The following is a 23,338-nucleotide window of genomic DNA, read 5'->3' as shown; positions in this document are numbered from 1 at the left end:
CATTCTGCAACGACTAGAGATCTCACAGCAGGGGCCTGATCGCTGGTAGGTGTCACACATAACAAGATTGTTAAGTGGATCGCTACTGCGTCACAGAAACCGTGACTCTGCTGCGATCTCGCTAGCGATCTCGTTATGTGTGACGGTACCTTAAGTCACACCACTGTAGTCAGGGACTCTGCCCCGAAATTATGGTGCTCTCAAATTACATAGCAAAAACCTACTGACAGATTCCCTTAAAGTATTTGTGCGTATTACAAAAAAATATGGAAAACTAAAAATTTAGTTTCATATCATAAAGAGCCTTCCAATCCCGCAGAGTAATGTTTACTAAATAGGTAAATGTGGTAAATCTCAATTATACCTAATTACTGAATATAACGCTAAAGAACAGTTGAGGACAAATTCCCAAAAATATTCTAGCCAAAGCTTATTTCTTCCGGAATGTTTTCCTTCCTGCTAAGAATTTGAGATTTTCTTGTTCAATACTGTCTTCTCACGCAGACGCCAAGTAAAGTAACAATCACTCATTTTGGTTGTATTTGCTAAAGGCACAACAACTCATTAGTACAGATGGCACTGTTTTCCCTACCCTATAATGCCAATGGCATATTAGTGTATGATAAATGTAAATAAGGTAAATGTTCGCATCCGATACATTTGTTTACAATTTCAAAAGTTTCAAGTTCTTAATGAAACCGGTAACCACAGTTCTTGGACGCTAATTAAAACCAGACAGCAGAATACATGAGTCCAACAACACTTCTGTGATCTTCCTCTGCTTACACTGTAACAGACATCTGCATGGAGAATGTGTACGATTGCTCTGTTAATAAAAACAGCCAGATGTGGATCAGCACCAGACAGAACATCCTACACAGCTACCAGTGACCTCACTTCTCAGAAGAATCAACTAGTAAATTATCATCAAAGCCAATGGCATAATCTTCAGTAATCTCCGGTAATGCAAAGCAGCAGGTACACATCTACGAAATGTGGACTGAAAAATTAACTAGCGCTTCACCATACAATATTTAACCTTTACCGTTCTTACACCTAGTTAAAAAGGAATCATCTGAGAATCATAAAGGTTTAAAATAGAAATGATCTCAGATAGACTTTACTCATTGATTGAGGAATGACGTGACTTAAAGAGAACCTGTCACCTTAAATATACACCATGTGCAGAATTATTAGGCAAATGAGTATTTTGATCACATGATACTTTTTATACATGTTGTCCTTTTCCAAGCTAAGTAAATCAGGTGATGTGCATCTCTGTAATGAGGAGGGGTGTGGTGTAATAACATCAACACCCTATATAAGGAGTGCTTAATTATTAGGCAACTTCCTTTCCTTTGGCAAAATGGGTCAGAAGAGAGATTTGACGGGCTCTGAAAAGTCCAAAATTGTTAGATGTCTTACATAGGGATGCAGCAGTCTTGAAATTGCCAAACGTTTGAAGCGTGATCACTGAACAATCAAGCATTTCATGGCAAATAGCCAATAGGGTCGCAAGAAGCGTGTTGGGCAAAAAAGGCGCAAAATAACTGCCCATGAATTGAGGAAAATCAAGCGTGAAGCTGCCAAGATGCCATTTGACACCAGTTTGGCCATATTTCAGAGCTGCAACGTTACTGGAGTATTAAAAAGCACAAGGTGTGCCATACTCATGGACATGGCCAAGGTAAGGAAGGCTGGAAAAACGACCACCTCTGAACAAGAAACAAAAGATAAAATGTCAAGACTGGGTCAAGAAATATCTTAAGACTTATTTTTCAAAGGTTTTATGGACTGATGAAATGAGAGTGACTCTTTATGGACCAGATGGATGGGCCAGATGATCAATCAGTTAAGGGCAGAGAGCTCCACTCCGACTCAGACGCTAGCAAGGTGGAGGTGGGGTACTGGTATGGGCTGGTATCATCAAAGATGAACTTGTGGGACCTTTTCAGGTTGAGGATGGAGTGAAGCTCAACTCCCAGACCTACTGCCAGTTTCTGGAAGACAACTTCTTCAAGCAGTGGTACAGGAAGAAGTCGGTATCGTTCAAGAAAAACATAATTTTCATGCAGGACAATGCTCCATCACAGGCATCCAACTACTCCACAGCGTGGCTGGCCACTAAAAGTCTAAAAAAATAAAAAATTATGACATGGCCCCCTTGTTCACCTGATCTGAACCCCATAGAAAACCTGTGGTCCCTCATAAAATGTGAGATCTACAGGGAGGGAAAACATTACACCTCTTCTAATAGTGTCTGGGAGGCTGTGGTGGCTGCTGGATGCAATGTTGATCGTAAATAGATCAAGCAACTGACAGAATCTATGGATGGTGGCTGTTGAGTGTCATCATAAAGAAAGGTGGCTATATTGGTCACTAATTTTTTTGGGCTTTGTTTTTGCATGTATATAATCAAATACATCCGGTACATCATAAAGAATAATAAAGTATGGAAACTCCCAACAATATAGAACCTCAGAAAAGCGGAGTCATAATCCAAAATTGTATTAAAAAGATATAATTTTATTCAGTACAAAAATTCATAAAAATCACACACAGTAAAAAGGGGAAAACAAGGTGCAAGGGACAGCAAAAATTTCGCGTAGGGCTTCCTCGATCTAATTTACCCCTTATATGTGCTAATTCTGGGGTGCCTGCACTTTGCTGCACACTGGCAGCACTTTTATATGCTGCTTATGGGATTTCTGTCTCTACCACCGCACTGTACATATACATTGTGTTATTTACATCAGTTCACATTATAGGGTGGGAGGTGGTTCCCCATACTTATTGGTGCTACTGCAGTGTGTATAATGACCAGGCTGACCCAGAAACTAGCACTACTATACAAATACCATCTATAATTAGTGAGGGATGTATTCTTGTGCACTATATGCCATTGGGAACTCTTGATACTCACCATTGACTACTTGCGATATTTTTGCTGTCCCTTGCACCTTGTTTTCCCCTTTTTACTGTGTGTGATTTTTATGAATTTTTGTACTGAATAAAATTATACCTTTTTAATACAATTTTGTTTTTGCATGTCAGACATGTTTATTTCTAAATTTTGTGCAGTTATATTGGTTTACCTGGTAAAAATAAACAAGTGAGATGGGAATATATTTGGTTTTTATTAGGTTGCCTAATAATTCTGCACAGTAATAGTTATCTGCACAAACAGATATCCTCCTAAGATAGCCAAATTTAAAAAAAAAACACTCCAACTTCCAAAAATATTAAGCTTTGATATTTATGAGTCTTTTGTTGTTGATTAATAATAAAAAAAATCCTCTAAAATACAACTTGCCTAATAATTCTGCACACGGTGTATGTAACGGATGGCATGGTCCTATATTTACTTAAATCAAGCATTACCTAAAAAGATCACTAATTACCATCACATTTATACTGAATGAAAGGGACATAAAGTCAAGATATACACATTATAAATATATTTACACTCCAATACTGGAAAATGTAAAGCATGAGGTCAACAGCAAGCACAATGCTCAATACTCATCTAGAGCTGCATTCACAATTCTGCTAGCTTTTTTTCCCCCTATGACATGACATCTCCCTGAAGCTAGCTGCTGGTCATGTATTATCTGCTGACTAGGATTGTAATAGGTAGAATTTTACATTACAGGTAAGCCAACCTGTAAGTAGCAGTGTTAATTGATTTTAAGTAGCAAATCCCAAATTCTAAGTGACTGTTGGTCACTATGGCTTTTAAAACAATACTCAATAAAAAAAAAAAGTGACCAATATAGCCACCTTTCTTTCTGATGACACTCAACAGCTTACCATCCATAGATTCTGTTAGTTGCTTGATCTGTGTAGGATTAATATTGCGTGCAGCAACCACCACAGCCTCCCAGACACTGTGCTGAGAGGTGTACTGTTTTCCTTGCCTGTAGATCTCACATTTTATGAGGAACCACAGGTTCTCTACAGGGTTCAGATCACGTGAACAAGGGGGCCATGTCATTATTTTTTCATCATTTAGACCTTTACTGGCCAGCCACGCTGTAGAGTAGTTGGATGCATGTGATGGAGCATTGTCCTGCATGAAAATTATGGTTTTCTTGAACGATACCGACTTCTTCCTGTACCACTGCTTGAAGAAGTTGTCTTCCAGAAACTGGTAGTAGGTCTGGGAGTTGAGCTTCACTCCATCCTCAACCTGAAAAGGTCCCACAAGTTCATCTTTGATGATACCATCCCATACCAGTACCCCACCTCCACCTTGCTGGCGCCTGAGTCAGAGTGGAGCTCTCTGCCCTTTACTGATCCAGCCTCTGGCCCTTCAAGAGTCACTCTCATTTCATCTGTCCATAAAAACTTTTAAAAACTAGTCTTAATGGCTATTTGCCATGAAACATTTGATTGTTCGGTGATCACGCTTCAAATGTTTGGCAATTTCAAGACTGCTGCATCCCTCGGCAAGACATCTCACAATTTTGGACTTTTCAGAGCCCGTCAAATCTCTCTTCTGACCCATTTTGCCAAAGGAAAGGAAGTTGGCCTAATAATTTTGCACACCTTATATAGGGTGTTGATGTCATTACACCACACCCCTCCTCATTACAGAGATGCACATCACCTGAATTACTTAATTGGTAGTTGGCTCTCAAGCCTATACAGCTTGGAGTAGGACAATATGTATAAAAAGTATCATGTGATCAAAATACTCATTTACCTAATAATTCTGCACACAGTGTGTACAGTTCTACACCTTGCAATGTGAAAGAGTGATCACTTGGATTAAAATCACAATTGGGACCTTTGGAAACTATTAAAATATTAATATATATCTTATTGTATATATGTTGATTTATTTAGGTACAGGGCAGTAGCGTCCTGGAGCCGTGTTCAAGGCAACGGAATTCCTCTTATCACAGCAATTGAAATTATCTCCATCTGGGTTCTTTCGTTTGTCCTTGCAATCCCTGAGGCTATTGGATTTGTCATGATAAATTTTGAATACAGAGGAGAACAGATTCGGACTTGCATGTTCTACACTACATCACCATTTATGGAGGTATTTGTCTACTATAAAGGATGTTTTTGTTTACATGTGTTTATTTTCATCATGTTTACATCCTCATTTTTGAGGGCAATGCCATGAGCACAGACCATGTATGGTGCTACAAAAAGTGGTCGATGGGTCTGTATTACGTGTGTCACTTGTGTTTCCATGAAGCATCATATTCTTCCCTAGTACCAAATCTTCAGAATATGAAATGTAATCTTGCATGCCACATTTATTCTTACCAATTTGCATGGAATCCTCGAACAAAAAGACTCTAAGTGACTCTTTATAAAATCAGAGACACACAGAGTTATGAGCACATAACAAACTATAAATAAAATATTTTGTCAAACAAGCAATACTATTTTACATTAATTTAGTCTTAGAGTAATGGTGAGTAACAGTGACGTAACTTGAGACTCATGGGCCAAAATGAAAAATCTCCAATGGGCCACCAACTATAGCAGTAAAAGTAATAATCTTTTCATATGGGTCAAATGGACCTTTTTGGCCCCATAGGCTCAAGGGTCTGGGTGCGATTACAACCTTTGCACCTATTATAGTTACACCCCGGAGGAATATGTGACACGGGAGATTACACATTGGACTTATAAGCAGGCTGCAGGATTAACATGTCACCAATCCTGAAATTGAATGATTAATTGATGGGTGATTTTGCAGATTTAAGGTGATCTCTGGAGGTCAGAGATCTAGCTCTTTAGAGATCCTTCAAAAACAAAGTAAGCATACATAGAAGGCATTAAAGAGGTGGTTCACTACTTAGTTTTATAAGCCACATCAATATGTTGAAAAACAAGGCTTCTCTCAAATGCATTGTGTTGACAACAGTGCCTGTGAACGGTGCTATTGTGGTCTGCTCATCCCCATCGCATGGCCCCCTGGCTCCATGACCTCTGATGTCCGGTGATGACAATTTGCTGTTGCCCTGACATCACCAAGGCAGGCCCCAGTCTTCCTGAGCGACTGGGCTGTCAGCGGCGTTTCACCACTTGTCACAGCCCAGCATCGCTCCTGCTTGCGGCACTCTGCAGTGAAGGAGAACGTGCATGACATGCTGGGCTGTGACAAGTGGTGAAACGCCGTCCACAGCCCAGTCACTCACGTAGACTGGGGCCCGCCTCGGTGGTGTCAGGTCAAGTGGAAGTTGATGTGACACAACTGGACATCAGATGACACAGAGCCCGGGGGGGGTCACCCGATGGGGATGAGCGGATCACAATACCGCCGCTCACAGGTACTATTGCCAACACGAGGTATTTGAGAGAAACCTTGTGTCTCAACATTATATAGATGTGGCTAGTAATGCTAACTAGTGAGCCACCCCTTTAAAGTGTAGTCCAAAAATTCAAGAGTGGTATCCTACTGTGGGTCTGCACCGTGTAGTATAAGATAGAAAAGATAAAATCCATTTTAGACCGCAGGCTGCTATCATGCACTTTTCCTAGCCATTGGAATAGGGCATGCGCACATTGCCCACTGGCAGCGTACGGCTATTGCAGGCATCTGTTGATTGAATGTCATTAGCGCCACTCACCTCCCGATTCAGAAATGAGCAGCATCAAAGCAACCCTTTAAAGATATCCATATTGCCAGAGTTGATGTACACATGCAATGGTCATCATACTGCAGACACTATGTCAATGTCAATGTAAAAAAATTAGGATGGTGTGATTGGAGGTTTTGTTGTGGGAACCGGGAACAAGAGAGATTCCCACAGAAAATTTTTGATAATATAGCATCTTAAAAATATAAAAGGATTAACATGTCAATACAATATGGATTCATGTTCTGTACACTATAAATGTGAGACATGTCCTTGAAAGTGTCCAGCAATGTCCCATTGCCTGCATTAATGTAGCAAACAATATTACTTACACAATGTTCTTTTAAATTCCACTTTAAAAAAGAAGAATAGGCTCCGGGAGCTAAATTAGGAAAGCACACTTCACACATTGTGGATGACAATAGTACTCATTTTAATTATATATTAGGATCATGAAAGGCATTTTATATTCTTTTGTAATGATGAAAGGCATGGAAGGACAAAGAAGTAACTCCGCAAAGTTTACTTTGAAATTTTAATAATAACCCTCCTAGTTTACTGCACTGCAACACCCATTGTAAAATATGACTAATAATTCATTACATGTTGCATGGTGTACAGTATGTAGTTATCAATTACTCTATCACACTGTGATTAATGGTGTATAACGTATAGTAATTAGTGATGAGCGAGCACTAAAATACTCATGTTCTCAGTACTCATGTCAAGAAATTTGTAATGCTCTAGTTGTTAGTCTCGAGTAACGAGCATAATGGAAGTCATTGGGAAACTTGAGCATTTTCCCAGCAGACCCCCCTGGAAGGTCTGGGGGGGCCTTCAAATCACTAAAATGGATGGAAACACGGCTGAAATGGAATAGGAACAGTATGGGAAAGATGCCTGGACACATCTCTAGCTCCCAGGTCACTGCTGGGAATACTGTTGTCAGAGTATTAAGCCACTTTTATGGACTGACCATAAAACATTCCAAACCGAAGATAACATGGATTTAACAAAAATTGTTAAGAAACATTCTTTCCTGTATAATGACTTGTATGTAAGGCAAATTTAACTAGAAGGATAAACTGACTCCTCTACCCCTTAGGCTATGTTCACACAGCATTTTGTTGCGTTTTTGCACTCTCATTGCTTTTAATGGGGGGAAAAATGCTGCAGAAACTATGAAAGCTGTGACATGCTCATTCTTTAAAAAATGCTGCATTTTTCGATTTTAGCTAGGGAAAGAAAGTGTGCATGAGATTTCTCAAATTTTTTCCCATTTGTAAGGAGGGGAACTGCTAGACTGGTGAAGTCTATGCACTAAGTGCAAAGCCTATCAAAATTGAAAGAAGGGATTGCAATACACCCTGGAATATATGTAGAGGAGGGCCTCAGAAAACATTTTTTCCCCATTTGACTATGTGCAAGGGCTTCCAAAAATTATAAGCAAGCACTCTGATACACCATGGAACACATGTAGAGTAGGGAAAGATCACCACAAGTAATTTGTCCATTTTATCACACACGAGGTGCATTTGAGCTTTTTTCCCATTATATGAGGGCACTTTTATTTATTTATTTTTAAAATGGATTTGAGGCAAATCTGAGGCTTGCAGCCCTACAGTCACTGCTCCCTCCCTGCTTAAGTTGATTCCATAAGTTTTAGCACTACCAAGCATATAATAACTAATAAGCACATCTGCCTGTCAAAGGAAAATGCTGACAGGCTGACTGTTCTCAAAATGAACAAAGTCTGGATTGGTTTCTCAAACCCGGAGGACGACATTAGCAAAAAAAAAAGGCCAATTCAAATGTTTTTGGGTTTTTGGCCGACCCATGCTTATTATGTTTAGAGGGCCAGCAGCCAGCCTGTACTCATAATATTTAAGGGTCATCAGTTGGTACATACCCACAATTTTTAGAGGGCCAGCAGCCAGCATTCTCTCATAATTTTTTGAGTGTCAGCAGCTGGTCAGTACTCGATTTTTAGAGGGTCAGCCAGTAGTCATAATTTTTGGAGGGCCAGCAGCCAGCTCGTACTCATAATTTTTAGAGGGCCAGCAGTCGTCTCGTTCTCATAATTTTTAGAGGGCCAGCAGCTGGCTCAAACTCATAATTTTTAGATGGCCAGCAGCCGGCCCTCATTGAAAATATTTAGAGGGCCAGCAGCAGGTACTCATAATTTTTCAAGGACCAGTAGCTGGTCCTTATTCAAAATTTTTGGAGGGCAGGTACCAGCCCTCACTCATCATTTTTAGAGGGCCAGCAGCTGGCCCTCATAAATTTTCGAGGACCAGCAGCCAGTCATCATTCAAAATGTTTAGAGAGCCAACAGCCAGTCCTCACTCATAAATTTTGGATGGCCAGCAGCCAGCCTTCACTCATTATTTTTAGAAGACAAGCAGCTGGCCCCCCACTCATATTTTTTGGAGGACTGTAAAGCAATATACATACACCTATATAAGGACTGTAATGCAATAAACCTATAGAAGGACTGTAAAGCAATATACATTTACTATATGCCTATAATGCAAAACTGTCCCTCCTATAGCAAGTATACCTACACTGAATGCAGATAATAGTGATATTAATAGGGAAAAGTATAGATGTAGGTCTGAAAAGGAATTTGGCTTTATGTTCCATCCGCAAGGTCTGTAAGGCTAGAATCCCTCCCTACAGGCCTCTAATACACTATCCCTTCTCCATCAGCTTGCCCTACACTAAATGCAGCTAAGAGCGTTATTATTAGTGAATAAAATACATTTTTTTTGGTAGCAGCAGTGAGGTCTGTAAGGCTTAAATCCCTGCCTATAGGCCTATAACTACACTAAATGTAGCTAAGAGAGGTATTATTAAAAGTATTATTAAAGAATAGAATAGATTTTTTTTTTTTTATGAAGCAGCAGCAAGGTCTGTAAGGCTACAATCCCTGCCTACGTGCCTCTAATACATTATCCTTTCTTCAGGAGCTTTTCCTACACTAAATGCAGCTAACAGCAGTATTATTAGAGTATAGATTTTTTAGGTACCAGCAGCAAAGTCTGTAAGGCTAGAATCCCTGTCAACATGCCTCTAATACATTATCATTTCTCCAGCATCTTTTTTGGTGCATTTTTGAGGTCACAAAGATACATCTAAATGCATGCATTTCCTTCTCCCAGCAAAGTCTATGAGATTTCTATTTTGCTGTCCACACAGTGCATCTTTTTTTGGCTGTAACTTAGCAGCGTTTTTGAAGATGCAGTATGTCAATTCTTTTTGCGTTTTTCCAGCATTTTTGAGCCCTTCTAGTCAATAGATTTGACTTAAAAAACGCATTTGGCAAAATGCGGTAAAAATGCATCAAAAACGCATGCCTTTTTTTATGCATTTTTTGGGGCCAAAAACGCTGCATCTTTGTGGTCAGAAAAGATGTAGTGTGTGAACATAGCCTTATTAGAGAATAGAATATATCTTACAGTAGCAGCAGCAAGAACTGTAAGGCTAGAATCTCTGCCTATAAGCTTCTGAAACACTATTCCTTCTCCAGCAGCTTGCCCTACACTAAATGCATATGAGTGGTATTATTAGAGAATATGATAGATTTTTTTATGTAGCAGCAACAAGATCTTTAAGGCTAGAACATAGACACAACATACAGTAATCAAAAAGTCTTATATCAGACAAATGAATACAGAAAGAGGACAGACATAAAAGGATCTCACCTCAATACATCACTTCACTCATCCAATGGTACTGTACATAACCCTCTGGTAACCAGTCAAATCAGACGGGAATCAGGTCACTAGAAGAATACAAGGTGTTTTATTTAATGTGCACATTAAATAAAACACACGTTGCAGTCAATCTTGGGAGTGCCTTGTATTCTTCTATTGACAAAAGGCCTTGGAACCTGAAGTGCACCCCAACATTTATTACCATCTGCACAGAGTAAGTGCCATTTACTTCTTGTTGTAGGGAGTCAGGTCACTGTCCAGATATGGCTTTAAACTGGCCCTCCAAAAACTTAAATGACTCTTGCCTTTACATGGGCAGTCCACAACTATCCCTCATTGCGACTTACACCTTCCGACGCATTTCACTTTTTCAGATCATCAGGGGAGGAAAAATACACTAAGATGCCTGATAACAGCTGATGAGCTGATCTCAAGCCTAGTGCTAGAAAAGACAAGTATAGATGAATCACTCACCTGGATTAGGAGCTTAAAGATCTCTTATGGTATTTAAGTCTCTAATTCAGGTAACAAAGGGATGTTGTGAGATCCTTCTATGTCTGTTCTGTGTCTGTATATATTCAATTGTTTGATATAAGACATTTTGATTACTGTATGTTGATTGTGTCAATTGGTATTTATCGATTGTACAACTGAATACATAGGTATCAGCCTTACATATTACTCCCCATTCATAATTGTATGGGTGATTGTTATTGCGCCTAGGAGACCACACATCCTGGCCCTTATTATTGGATCCCATAGTTTCACGTCCCATAACGTGAGTGATCTGTTCTGTGATTTGTGATTTTGGGATTTCACGTATTGTTTTGTATTTTAAATAGATTAATAAAAGGTACATTTTAAATATCACAGTGGTGCTTTATATAAATGTATCCCTTGTCCAGTAGCTTGCCCTACACTAATTGCAGCTAAAAGCGGTGTTATTATAGAATAAGCTCTGAAAAAGGACCATTGGATTAATGTTGTACTAGCATGTATTATCACGTTATAACACACTGTCCTTTTCCAGCAGAACCTTTCCCTAAACTATATCTGGGTACAGTACAAGCACATTGTCACCGGGTCTTATATAGACCCCCTGACCAAAGCGGCTGGCCAATCACAGTAATGCCAGTAGCCAACATCGCTATGGCATTACCGTGATTGGACATCAACCCCCACATGTTTAGTGGCTGAAAAAAAGACACAAACATGTGGGGCGGGGACTCAAGAATGGCCCATAGTACTAGGTTGCTCGATCGAGTATTTAGCGTCTCGAGCACTCCGTTGCTCAATCGAGTACCAAGCAGTGCCGAGCATGCTTGCCCATCACTAATAGTAACATAAGTTATACTAGTTAATATAAAGTCTTAAACCGTATATCAAATTAAATAATTGTACTCATGAGTTGAATGGTGCTTGAACTGTGGGCAGCCTGAATAGCTGGCCAATATAATAATTTATACAAAGAACTATGAAATCCGTGTAAGGCCTCTTTCGCACGTCAGTCAAAAACACACACTTTTTCACTGACATGCATATGGCCCTCCGTGTGCCGTGTTTTTGGCACACAAGTGTTTTCTGTGTGCTGTCGCGGGCGGAGGAGGGGACGCTGCGCTCTCCCACTGCTCGGGTCCAGCCACTGCTGCGGCTGCTGCTGCTTGGTGGTGGCTCGAGCGGTGGGCCGGATCCCGGGGACTCGAGCGGCGCTCCTCGCCCGTGAGTGAAAAGGGGATTTGATTGGATGGTGGGGATTTGGTTATTGTCCGTGACGCCACCCACGGTTGTGGTGATATTGGTGACACCACCGCTGCTCTAGACGGGGATCCCGGGAGCGGTGACAGGGAGCAGCTTTGTTGTTAGCTCTCCCCTCCGTGGGTAGGGGGGTTGGTTGTCCCGGGGCCCGGTGATGGGGTAGGGATGGATGACAGGCGGGTTACGGGGCCTGGCGAGGTGCATGGTCGCGGGGGCAGCGCTGTGCCGCACGGCACGGTGGTACTCACTCAGCCAATGATGAGGACACAGTTCTCGGTAAAACAGACGGCTGGATGGACGGGTCCCACAGACGGCTGCGGTGTTGTTTCTCCCGGCAGGTTGATGGTGACTGCCTTTTCCTGCACCTGTGTTCTGTAAACGGTTCCAATGGGTTCCCACCGGTAACCCGCTCCCCAGCTTGGATATGGGCTGGAGGAGCCCCTTTTGCCCGCAGGCTCTGGCCCTGGGAACTTTAGCCTTGGCGGTGACTGTGTTTCCCTCTCTCGGTTGGACGGTTGCCTTCTGTCGGGACTTGGCTGCTGGGAAACCCAGGAGGCTCCCTTCGCTAACGAATTTGGCAAATTCACGGTGAATCCTAGCCTTGCTGGGGTCCGTAAGCCCCTGCCGGATGGTGCTGTTTTCTATTGGCGTACCGGTCCGGTACCGCCGGGCCACCGCCCGTCCACGGTCCTTACGGTTAGCTCCAATAGGCCACTCCTGCAGACGGTCACCACCGTCTGCCAACCTTGCTGATCTGTCCGGGCCACACACCCGGACCAACTTCAGGCTGCTTAACTGCCACTTTCCTTCCTTCCACTTTCACCTCCAAAACTAAACTGTCTGCTTTTCCCGCCTCCAGGACTGTGAACTCCTCGGTGGGCGGGGCCAACCGCCTGGCCCACCCCCTGGTGTGGACATCAGCCCCTGGAGGAAGGCAACAAGGGTTTTTGTCTGACTTTGGTGTGCCTGACCAGGAGTGTGGGATGTGTAAGTGTTGTTCTCTGTGGCCCCTGGCTTGTCCAGGGTGCCACATTCCCCCTTAGTAAAATGCAGACCGTCCGCGGGCTGCCCGTCCATCACCGGTTTTATTTTCACAACTGAAAAGATAAACGGTAAAACAGAGATTACAATTAAAATAACATCTTCCCACATCGGGAGGTACTCTTACTTTAACGTTGCAAAACGGTTATGGCTTCCGCTCTCTCCCACCCAAGCAACCTGGCCCTGATGCTGCCCCTAAGCAAACAGGCAGCACCCTTTGACCCCAGTCCAGCACAAGTTGCCCGAGCGGGTTCTGTCCTTTTCGGGGGACCAACGTCCATGGGGAACCCTCTGAAACCCCCAGAGGATCGCCACCGGTTCCGGTGGTGGCTGGGCCCCAGCCTACTCCACTGCGGGCCCTTCCTCCAATCTGCCTCTCCGGAGGCGGCAACGGTGAAAGCCATAAAACATTTTTATTTACATGCCACAAGTTTGTGGTTGCCCTGCTAGTTCTCGGGCCTGTCCATAAGGAGTTCCTTATGTAAAACTTGTAGACAGTCCCCACGGGGACAACGGTGCCGGCAACGACCGGTTTCAATCACTGTTGGTCAATCAGGTGAACTTCACGGTAATCATTTACTTATCATTCTTTTAAACGGTACTTTCAACACTGGTGGTCCCAACGGGGGACAACTGCAATGGGACTCCGCTGCCATCACTCTGATGCTTCGGCGTCGGTCTCATCCTCCGCCACCAGCATATCAAACATGCAGTGACAGGCCTGCTGTGATAGGGATGCCCGGTATTCGTTTCCACCATTGCACGGGGTGTAATAAACCACCTTTTCTCCCATGTAGCAGAGACGCTCACTTGCCGCCTCACTTTCAGGGGTGGGCTCAGCACCGGAACTGGAGTCACTGGAGTCGCTATCACTTGTCTCTGCGTCAGGCGGGTTGCCGCCAGCTGCCGCAGCCTCCTGGCTTCCAGTATCCAGCACCTCAGATTCTTCTGCGGTAGTGTGGGGCAGTAGGTCAGGTGGGTTCATGCTGAGGCGCCCCATAAGTAATGGTAAGGGCGATGCGTGGGTCGAGACTGGGCCGGGCCCCTCAGCCGCAGTGGCTGGTCCTGGTAGGACATAGGGACGTGGGTCACCTGTCGGCTCCGTCACATCTGTTCCCATCCCGTACATCGGGGCAGTCGCAATCAGCATCTCCACCTCATTGGTCCACTGCTCCATCATAAGGCGTATCTGGTTCTGCTGGCGTTGGTTGAACTCTATTATTCTGGCCTTCATCCACTCCACGGTCCCGGGCTCGGGCACAGCGCCTGGTGCCATCCTGGCCGGGGCCTCTGATACGTCTTCACTAAGAAGCTGCGATCCTGGCAGTTCCCACAGGGGTGCTTCAGGCCGGCTCCGCGTGTCTGCAGCCAGTCAGTCCGCCAAGGCGGATTGGCAGGGTATCGCTACCGGTTGAGCGGGTAGCGGGCCTAGTGGCGGGGCGGCAGCAGCTAACACGGGTAGTGGGGGACGAGGCAGGGCGAGCGGGGATGGACCGGGTCCCTCGGCCGCGATGACCGACCCACTAGGGATACAGGGGCGTGGGTCACTCACCCTCCCTTCCAAATCCTCTTCTACCTCGCATCTCCGCATAGCAGCCACCACGTCCGCCATGTCGGTCTCCCACTCCTCCAGGAGGAGTTGCATGTGGGCTTGCAGACGGTTACTCAGCGGAGCGGTCCGGTCTCTCAGCCACATCGCCGTGCCGGGCGCGGAAGCATCATCATTGGTAGTCGGACTGTGCATCTTGGCAATGAGGTCTTCCAGGAACCCAGTATCGCCGCAGAGTCCTGGCATCTCTGCTTTTATAGCCACAAGCTACATGCGGCCAGACGCCATCAGTCCCCCTTAGTCTCTTTCCGGCTCCTCCTCTACAGGGGCGGGGTGTTGGCCTTTGCGCCTCCACTACTCGAGGAGACGCTCGAGCGGGAATTCTTCGCGCCCAAGATGGCGGCTTCTCTAATTTTTCGGCCGGACACCTCTGGCGGTAACAAGGCGCACTTCTACCAGTTGGTAGAACAATAGGATCCTGTTCGTGACGCCAAGTTGTCGCGGGCGGGCTGCGCTCTCCCACTGCTCGGGGCCGGCCGCTGCTGCTGCGGCTGCGGCTGCTCGGTGGTGGCTCGAGCGGTGGGCCGGATCCCGGGGACTCGAGCGGCGCTCCTCACCCGTGAGTGAAAAGGGGATTTGATTGGATGGTGGGGATTTGGTTATTGTCCGTTATGCCACCCACGGTTGTGGTGATATTGGTGACACCACCGCTGCTCTAGACGGGGATCCCGGGAGCGGTGACATGGAGCAGCTTTGTTGTTAGTTCTCCCCTCCGTGGGTAGGGGGATTGGTTGTCCCGGGGCCCGGTGATGGGGTAGGGATGGATGACAGGCGGGTTATGGGGCCTGGCGAGGTGCAGGGTCGCAAGGGCAGCGCTGTGCCGCACGGCACGGTGGTACTCACTCAGCCAATGATGAGGACACAGTTCTCGGTAAAACACACGGCTGGATGGATGGGTCCCACAGACGGCTGCGGTGTTGTTTCTCCCGGCAGGTTGATGGTGACTGACTTTCCCTGCACCTGTGTTCTGTAAACGGTTCCAATGGGTTCCCACCGGTAACCCGCTCCCCAGCTTGGATATGGGCTGGAGGAGCCCCTTTTGCCCGCAGGCTCTGGCCCTGGGAACTTTAGCCTTGGTGGTGACTGTGTTTCCCTCTCTCGGTTGGACGGTTGCCTTCTGTCGGGACTTGGCTGCTGGGAAACCCAGGATGCTCCCTTCGCTAACGAATTTGGCAAATTCACGGCGACTCCTAGCCTTGCCGGGGTCCGTAAGCCCGTGCCAGATGGTGCTGGCTTCTCTTGGCGTACCGGTCCGGTACCGCCGGGCCACCGCCCGTCCACGGTCCTTATGGTTAGCTCCAATAGGCCACTCCTGCAGACGGTCACCACCGTCTGCCAACTTTGCTGATCTATCCGGGCCACACACCCGGACCAACTTCAGGCTGCTTAACTGCCACTTTCCTTCCTTCCACTTTCACCTCCAAAACTAAACTGTCTGCTTTTCCCGCCTCCAGGACTGTGAACTCCTCCGTGGGCGGGGCCAACCGCCTGGCCCACCCCCTGGTGTGGACATCAGCCCCTGGAGGAAGGCAACAAGGGTTTTTGTCTGACTTCGGTGTGCCTGACCGGGAGTGTGGGGTGTGTAAGTGTTGTTCTCCGTGGCCCCTGGCTTGGCCAGGGCGCCACACTATCCATGATAGCACATGGAGATCAGGCACTTCTATACTCACCTGTCCACAACGCTGTTGTCCGTGGTGCTGATGTCTCCTGCTGTGCTGTCTCCGACCGCTGGTGTCTCACCACTACTGTTACTTGTAGGTAATGGTGTAGTGAATATGCATGAGCATAATTAACCGGCCTGGAAGCAAGAGACCACAGCGGCCGGAGACAGCATCACTGGGTAATATGAGTTTCAAAATCCTTTAATTTCAAGTATATTTGTTTTCTCTGGCACGTGTCACATGGATCACACCCCTGTGTGGTCTGTGTGACATCAGTGATGCCGGAGAAAAATGGACATGTCTCCGTGCGGAACACATGGACACGCGTGTGACCACATGGAAACACTGTCAGTGAGAAATCACTGATGTGTGTGCACAGACCCATTCATTTTAATGGGTCTGCGTATGTCCATGATTTTGGTACGTATAGAAACAATAACATATGTACCAGAATCACTTACGTGTGAAGCAGGCTTTAAGAGAATGCTTTCTTTTAGACTGTAGGGCTTCATCAGCTAAAGGGTGTAGATTTGAGGGCTTCACCACCTATGGTCAAGGTCTATGGCAAACCTAAAAATATTGTTTACTTTATCTTCTATGTGTCCTGAACCCAGCATAATGGTATGTTAAGGCCACGTCTCACTAAGCGACATCGCTAGCGACATTGCTGCTGAGTCACGGTTTTTGTGACACAACAGCGATCTTGCTAGCGATGTCGCTGTGTGTGACATCCAGCAACGATCTGGCCCCTGCTGTGAGGTCGCCGGTCGTTGGTGAATGTCCTGGACCATTTTTTGGTCGTTGCTCTCCCGCTGTGAAGCACACATCGCTGTGTTTGACAGTGGGAGCCAACGATCTGAATGTGCAGGGAGCAGGGAGCCGGCTTCTGGCAGCTGCGGACGCTGGTAACCAAGGTACATATTGGGTATCCAAGCAAAGCGCTTTGCTTAGTAACCCGATGTGTACCATGGTTACGAAGCACAGCGCCGTTACACAGGTCACTGGTGGCTGGTGGCTGATCTCTGATTGCTGTGGAGATCTGCCTGATTGACAGCTCACCAGCGACCATGTAGCGACGCACCAACGATCCCTGCCAGGTCAGATCGCTGGTGCTGTCGCTGATTGCGTCGCTTAGTGTGACGTTGCCCTTACTGAAACGGAGATTGCAGCCACAGAAAGTAGTTTATGATGACTTCTATTAAAACCACTTCTCCACTTGAAGCTTAAGCAGCGCCTTATCAACAAATGTAGAATACCTCATTGGTCAGTTCCACGTCATAGTATGAGACAATTTAGCAGGTCATGCATGTTTTTTGGGAGCTAAAATAAATGCTAATCATTTGACAAAGAGTTTTATAAGTCTCCAGTAAGCAAAGACATATAGACTCATGTCAGAGATCAGAACGTGTCAAATAAGATGTATACAGACAAAGAAATAAAGGTATCCAGTTGTTTGGATATAAAATGTCACCAATTTAATAGTAAAGACTAAAAGACTCCGGGTACATTAAAAATATTGATTAAAAAAGTCAAAAATGCATGCATTTCTGGCATACAATTTTCTTTACTATATAAAGAGAAGGGCTGCACGCCAGTGACAGTGCAAGGGGAATAAATGTAAAGCAGAAACTGCTGTATGAATACTGACATGAAAAATACAATAGAAATATGTAAGAATGAAAATATGACAATGGAATCTGCATAACTGTCATGAACTTTAAGAATAAGGAGAAATTTAGCTATTGAATTGATCAATGCAACAGAGCCCCAACACCTCGTCACGGTATTCTCTTACGTTGGGGTCCCTAGCTAATGTGTGTATTCTCTTGCAGTTAAAAAACTTACCATCTATGGGAGGCTGAGACCCAGGCTATACAGTGGTACCTCGATTAACGAGTAACCCACTTAACGAGAATTTCGCTTAACAAGCAAAGCTTTCTGTAAATTTGTAACCCGCTTTACGAGAAAGCTTTGCTGTATGAGCGAAATTCTCACCGCACACACTTCCGGTTTCGTCCATCCACCGCACTCTGACCCGCACTTGCAGTCCACACAAACTCACACAAGCACGCACAAATACACACAAACACACACGCATGCACGCACACACAGTATTATGCTCACCATACCTTCCATTCCACCGCCGCCCTCATGGTTCTTGTAGTTCCCCGGTACATCGCGACGTCCTTGCGGCGAACTACAAGACCCAGCAGACCGGCGATGGAACGGAAGGTAAGGTGAGCATATAATATAACATAATATGTGTACCTTTCGTTTCATCGCCGGCCTCCTGGGTGCTGTAGTTCGCTGCTGCGCTCCACTCCACGCTGTGTATCTGCATCCATAGCGACGAGGGAGGAACTTCCTGTCACCGCTAATGAAAGGCAGTACGCTGGCCAATCAGAGGCAAGCAGCTCTGCCTTTGACGTCAGCGCTCTGGCCGGGAAGTTCCTGCCTCGTCGTTATGGTAACGCGATACACAGCCCGGCCCCATACCAGAGAACAGCAAGTCCCAGCAGACCGGCGATGGAACGGAAGGTAAGGTGAGCATATAATATAACATAATATGTGTACCTTTCGTTTCATCGCCGGCCTCCTGGGTGCTGTAGTTCGCTGCTGCGCTCCACTCCACGCTGTGTATCTGCATCCATAGCAACGAGGGAGGAACTTCCTGTCACCGCTAATGAAAGGCAGCGCGCTGGCCAATCAGAGACAAGCGGCTCTGCCTTTGACGTCAGCGCTCTGGCTGGGAAGATCCTGCCTTGTCGTTATGGTAACGCGATACACAGCCCGGCCCCATACCAGAGAACAGCAAGTCCCAGCAGACCGGCGATGGAACGGAAGGTAAGGTGAGCATGTAATATGTGCATGTGCATGCGTGCATGTGTGTTTGTGTGAGTTTGTGTGTGTTTGCACATGTTTGTGTGAGTTTGTGTGTGTTTGTACATGTTTATACATGTTTGTGTGTGTTTGTACATGTTTGTGTGTGTTTGCACGTGTGTGGAATGACAGAATAGGGGACCAGGATGGGACTTTTAACACGTTGTGGAACGAATCGTCTGCATTGCAATGATTTCCTATGGGAAATTTTGCTTTGCTGAACGAGTAACTTGGTTAACAAGCACAGTCCCAGAATGGATTGTTCTCGTTAAGCAAGGTTCCACTGTATATGTATAATGTGGACTGGCAATAGGTATGGGTGGGGCTGGGTTCACAAACGAAAGACTACAAACCTATTAAGAAATAACGTCTGGAACGCCATTCTAAGTCTGAACTGGGTGCAAAACCCCCCAAAAACTTCATTATATAAAAAGAAGGGCTGCACACCAGTGATAATGCAAGGGGAATAAATGTAAAGCAGAAACTGCTGTATGAATACTGACATGAAAAATACAATAACTATATGTGAGAAAGAAAATATGACAATGGAATCTGCATTGATCAATTCAATAGCTAAATTTCTCCTTATTCTTAAAGTTCATGGCAGTTATGCAGATTCCATTGTCATATTTTCCTTCCTACATGTAGCTGTTGTATTGTTCATGTCAGTATTCATACAGCTGTTTCTGCTTTATATTTATTCCCTTTGCACTGTCACTGGTGTGCAGCCCTTCTCTTTATATAGTGAAGGTTTTTTTAGGGTTTTTGCACCCAGTTCAGACTTAGAATGGTGTTCCAGACGTTATTTCTTAATTAATACAACTTTCTTTAGTCATGGTCCGTTCTATGGCTGAAATGCATCAGTTCTGCCTTGATGAAATCTTTTTAATGTACTTGAAACCTTTTAATGTATACTAATACATTGCTGAAGTTTATATACTGTACATATGACTGGATATCTTTATTTGTTTAGCGTGATTCTCGCTCGAGGCAATCAGGGGCTTTTAGTTTCCATGCGAATGATCTTCACAGCCAATCTACAAAAGCTAGTGAACATTGCATTTGCACTTAAAATGTGTAGAGAACCTTAGGTGTGCATGTGTTGTTGCTACCTACTTTATGTAAACCTTCTGTAATGTAATAGAGCTGTCACTAACTCACTCACCTTCCAAGGCAACATTCAGATGTCTGTTTTTCGCGAACATGTTGTCATGCGGAGTTTTTCACAAACTTTGCAAACTGTCATGGTGGCATTGGACTCTGTTCAGATTGCAGATTCTGACACTTTGCCGATGGTTTCTCTGGTGTCTGGGATCAACACAGGCAGACTCGGGCGTCAACCTGCTTTGTGCTGATTCATAGGCAGGCTAGCAAGAGTTAATCTATGCTGGTCAGCTTGCTCCTCCTCACATGTTGTGGTGAGGTTTATCACACCTGCTCCCCTCCTATTTATGCTGGTTGAAATCTTCCACCCATGTCCATTTATAGTTTATTCTATGTTGGTCTGTGAGGTGCGGTTTCCCAGAATTACTGGTGAAAGTTGTGCTCATTGCTTAGTGCAGTTGTGAAGTTTACCCATGTTGTTTTGTAGCTTCCTTCTTGCCCTTGTTTTTCCTTCTGAACCTCTTATTGTCTGTACCTTTGTGTGTGCGTGCGTATGAAAGAGTTTTGCTTTTTACTTGTCTGTCTTTATCTGTGGTTTTCATCACACTCCTGTCTCATCCCTCCCTGGGGGGAGCGGGAGGGGGAATCAGCTCAGGACTGGTCAGGAGCAGGACCAGGAAGGAGACTCAGGCCTCTCCACCTTCAGGAGTATCCCTGAGGTTAGGGATAGCATAGGGCCCTCTAGCTTGAGAGACAGCTTAGGAGTCCCGTTATCCCACTATCCTATAGTGATTGTGACGCATGTTCTGTCTGAGTTTTTCATGGCTAAAACACATACCCATTATAATCTATTAAGCTAATAACATCTGTGTTTTTGTGTGGACAGATTGAAAATAAATACTGGAGACATGTCCATTTTTAATTTGACTTATGGATCAAAATTACACATATAAGTGGACCATACCTTCAAAACTCACTGACAGCTCACATTGTAATCTGTGTGGCATTCATCGGATGCCTGTGGTTATCATTGCAATGTATAAGAAACTCTTTGTCATTCTTTTATTTTTTTTTTGCACAAGTAAATCACTGATGATACACTCATGGTTAAAAAAAGGTGCACTGACCAAACACTTGCAAAACTTGGATCAAAAACACGACAATCAAACCAATTTTTGTGTACCAGAAAATCACTGACATCTGAATGAGTCATAATAACAATGAGATGACTCTGCTCATTTTTTCCAAGGGTACACAGCAAAGTAGATAAGTAGGTTGCAAAAAAATAGAAAGTGTTGGTCTGTGGTAACTGTCCTAAGTGAGAACTGGAATATTTCAAGATTTTATTATGTGTAGAGTCACTTAACAAATATGTATAAATTGATTAGATAGCACAAACAGTACCTTCATTTTAGTGTGTAAATCCAAACTAATGTACAGGAGAGAGACATAGGTCAACATTAGAGTTGAAGAACCACAACACATGTATCGGTATCATTTATGGTCAAGCATTCACCTGCTTTGCTTCAGATGCTCAAGGGTCATATTTTTAGTCGGTCGTGTTTTGTGGAATACTGCATTTACAAGAACTGTTGTTGAACAGTGTTTATCTCCCTTTGAAATCGCCATGCTAGGCCTCCAGAAGTATTGTAGTGCACAAGGAAGCCTGCTTTAAATGCACTCTTCCTGTAGAAAATTGTTAACATCTGGACCTGCAGGGAAAACAAAAGCACTTTTATTCTTTTCAGTGGAGCCCTGATGTAAGATGAGACGGACGCCCTGTTCAGTACCCATATTTAATCAGTCACAGGCTCTCCGCAGAAATGTATTCCTTCACTTATGAGGGCAGGAAAATAAAATATACTGCTCAAAAAATAAAGGGAACAATAAAATACCATTCTGTTGTTTAATGGCGGCGTTACACGCTACAATTTATCTGACGATCTCATGAGCGACGTGACACGTCCAGATCGTTGACATGATTTGCCGAGATCGCACATAGGTCGCTTATTAGTGGTCACACGTAACGATCTCACAAACGACGCAACAGCAATCAGCGATATATTGTTTGACCAAGGCGGTCATTTGAATGTTGTTCGTCATTGGCAGGGAGTCAAACTTACCAACATGTCGCCTGCATTCCAAACGACGAACAATATTTTGAAACTGAACAACGTGTCAACGATCCACCATTTTCAACCTATTTGCGATCGTTCACAGTCGCTCGTAGGTGTCACACGCAACAACGTCGCTAACGATGCTGGATGTGCGTCACGGAATCCGTGACCCCGACCACAGATCGTCAGATAAATCGTAGCGTGTAACGCTGCCTTTAGTGTTCCCTTTATTTATTTATTTTTTAAGCAGTATATATTACCTTTCTACATTTGGTTCATATTAGCATAACCTTCTTATTCACTTTTTATTTTGTATACAGCCTACATGTGTATAATTAGGAATGATTGTTAATAAGTGAGTAGTGAAATTGACAAAGCTTGATGATCATATAGAAAGCACTAGACGCTTTCCTGTAGTGTTCACTCAATATTTTCTTCCAATTTGATCGTCCTTGTTATATCTATAGAATAACGATTCTGATATCAGATCAACATTTTCTAAATACTTCAAAGCCTACCTTCACATGACTATTAAGAATAAGCTGTCATTTGTATAAACACTAGAAGCTGCAGCACTTCTTTCTGTGTCTCCCGTTCTCTCTCTGTGCTCCTCAATCCTCCACACTCCTCTCCATAAAATTAAGCAGCTGTAAACTGATACTTTAAAGAAATAAATGACTCATATGTGGAAAAAAGAAGCATATTTCTCTAAAACATACAGTATGTTACAAAGCTTCTATTCCTCTGTACTATTGATTTATGCCAAGGTTGTTGAAAGGTCAATGACCATGTAAGCATACATTGATCTTTGTTCCCAAGCACTTGAAATGGCAACTGATTTATGCAACACAAG

General features: G+C 44.4%; 1 protein-coding gene across 1 annotated transcript in view; it reads left to right on the top strand.

Moving 5' to 3' along the window:
* Window positions 1-23,338, top strand: part of EDNRA (endothelin receptor type A) — a 93,929-nt gene that overhangs the window by 56,222 nt on the left and 14,369 nt on the right. The window contains exon 4 of the mRNA XM_075348046.1: window positions 4,849-5,047. Coding sequence (XP_075204161.1) covers window positions 4,849-5,047 — 199 coding nt within the window. The remainder of the gene's footprint in view (window positions 1-4,848; window positions 5,048-23,338) is intronic.

This window comes from Anomaloglossus baeobatrachus, chromosome 1 (assembly GCF_048569485.1).
Source record: "Anomaloglossus baeobatrachus isolate aAnoBae1 chromosome 1, aAnoBae1.hap1, whole genome shotgun sequence".
Taxonomy (NCBI): domain Eukaryota; kingdom Metazoa; phylum Chordata; class Amphibia; order Anura; family Aromobatidae; genus Anomaloglossus; species Anomaloglossus baeobatrachus.
Note: the sequence above shows the minus strand (reverse complement) of the source record. Positions and strands in the feature narration are given on the sequence as shown.